This window comes from Orycteropus afer, unplaced genomic scaffold (genome assembly GCF_000298275.1).
Source record: "Orycteropus afer afer isolate SDZICR_OR568_19922 unplaced genomic scaffold, OryAfe1.0 scaffold00073, whole genome shotgun sequence".
Taxonomy (NCBI): Eukaryota; Metazoa; Chordata; class Mammalia; order Tubulidentata; family Orycteropodidae; genus Orycteropus; species Orycteropus afer.
Genome location: NW_006921660.1, coordinates 1193593 through 1195604, shown reverse-complemented (window position 1 = coordinate 1195604; position 2012 = coordinate 1193593). Strand labels below are relative to the sequence as shown.

Here is a 2012-nt window from a genome sequence, read left to right as displayed (position 1 = left end):
TGGCAACTGACTTGGGATTAACTTATGCCCCTGACTTTCCTGTTTGTGTGTCCTTGAGTGAAGGGATTTTTATGCTATCAGTCCATTTCCTCACATGTGAAATGGAGATAAATTCCTAATGTATAGCACACATGTGAGGAATGAGGAGGTAACCCCTGTAATGTTAGCATAGCTTCTGGCACAGGTGAGCACTCAGCAGAGGGAGACCTCTGTGTCCTCACAGCAGAAATCTCCAGGGTCTCTCATGGTCCTCAAGGGAAAACACTCTGCTCCCTAAGAGGAAGCATTTGTGTTCTAAAGTAGACACAGACAAAGCCAGGCACGATGCCCATTAAAAATTTAACTATATATCATATTCATTTATTATCAATCCACAGGATAATTTGATTGCTACATGAGCTCATAAAAGCTTTTCACCTTTACAAAGTTAAAAAAAAAAAAAATGTGCCACAAGGATGTCATAACAACTGCTGATAAACAAGAAAAGGAATCTTAAAATTATAAATTTGCTGTAGAAAAGATAAAAAACAATTATATTTTCTTTAGAATTTTACCTTGAATAAAATATTCCCCTGTATAAAAAATAAAAAAAGCTTGCTCTAGTTAGAATTAGAGAATTTTTCATCTTCAAATCTGGGAATTTGCATAATATTTCCATGATAGTTTTTTCCTTTGTACCGCGTGGCATTCAAGCATAGCAGATTAGAAAGATTCTTTTAAGCAGTTTTAAAATGGGACATCTGTGTAGAGGTTCAGTTTCTTCTCCTCCTCCTCAGGCATGTGGAACACAGCCTTTGAGAGAAGGAAAAGTAGGGAAAGAACCCAAAGGGACAGGAAGGGAGGCCGGGCAGAGGGTGGGGCAGTGGGAGTCTGTGCTGTGAAATAGAGCAAGATCACAGGAAGGCCTATTTGTAAGTGCTTTAAGATAAGGTGCGGAAGCAGACTGCATCGTTGCTAGTACTGCCCTATGTACATATTCACAAGAATAAAAAATTTCCAGCTAGTTCACATTTTCTCGTCCATTCTGAGGCATCCACTCCATCATGCTGGCCTTGGCTGCCAATTGTGAATGTTGGTCCTATGACGTCCTTGAACTTGAGGAAGCAGCTCTGGGGGGTCCAGCAGACTCTAGAGAGACGTTTTTACCAATGGGCTGGAGTCCTGAGTTAAAAAGAAGCTCCAGTACTGGAGTTGGACACAGCAATCACTGTTCTATTGTCAAGGCTTTTTCCCTTAGATTTGTCTAAAACAGGTCAGAGAGAAAAATAAAATACAAACAAACAACAAAACAAAGCCAAAAAATCCGAACAACCACCAGGGAGAGTTCAAAGGCTTAACAGCTCTTGACCCGGGCCTGGGTGATATCTGATGTTTTCTTGATGACGCTGGCCCGAGTCTCCCGGTCTGGCCGACTGCTGCTGGGGGCTGCAGTCACAGAGGGAGTGAGGGGGAGGTCTGCAAAAGTGGGCCAGGAGCTGTTGTAAGGCACCGGACAGCTCTCCTCTTTGATGGTAACCTGAAGATCAGGCTTGTTGGAAGTGACAAAAGTCGCCATGCTGGGCAGCAGGTAGGTGCTTCGTGTCCCCATGTTACTGAGGTACTGTTTGCCTTCAATGTTCCTCTTCCTCCAGTGGGGCCGCCCCTTTCAAAGAAAATAATTAAGTTGTATTTTTTTCTTCTCCCTCTATTGAATGCCACCGGTTAAAAAAAGTCCTTTACTGTTCCCATGTGTTCGTGTTTCAAATGAATTTCTTAAGAGTCACAGGATAAGCGCACGCTTAGCAGCTTTGCAGCCCTCCCTGAAATCCACCCCCCAGCTATTCATACCCCAAGCAACGATTTCCCTTCCTTTTCAGTTAATTCCCATTTGCTACCTCCCAGAAAGGAGCTCCGGTAGCATAGTGACTAAAGCACTTGACTGCTAACCAGAAGGTTGGTGGTTCAAACCCACCAGCCACTCCTCGGAAGGAAGGTTGGGCAATCCTACTTCCGTAGTGATACTGCCTCGGAAA

General features: G+C 43.6%; 1 protein-coding gene across 1 annotated transcript in view; it reads right to left on the bottom strand.

Moving 5' to 3' along the window:
* Nucleotides 1–1333: 1333 nt before the first annotated feature.
* IRF2 (interferon regulatory factor 2) overlaps nt 1334–2012 on the bottom strand; it is a 78707-nt gene continuing 78028 nt past the window's right edge. The window contains exon 8 of the mRNA XM_007940873.2: nt 1334–1642. Within this exon, the coding sequence (XP_007939064.1) occupies nt 1334–1642 (309 nt within the window). The remainder of the gene's footprint in view (nt 1643–2012) is intronic.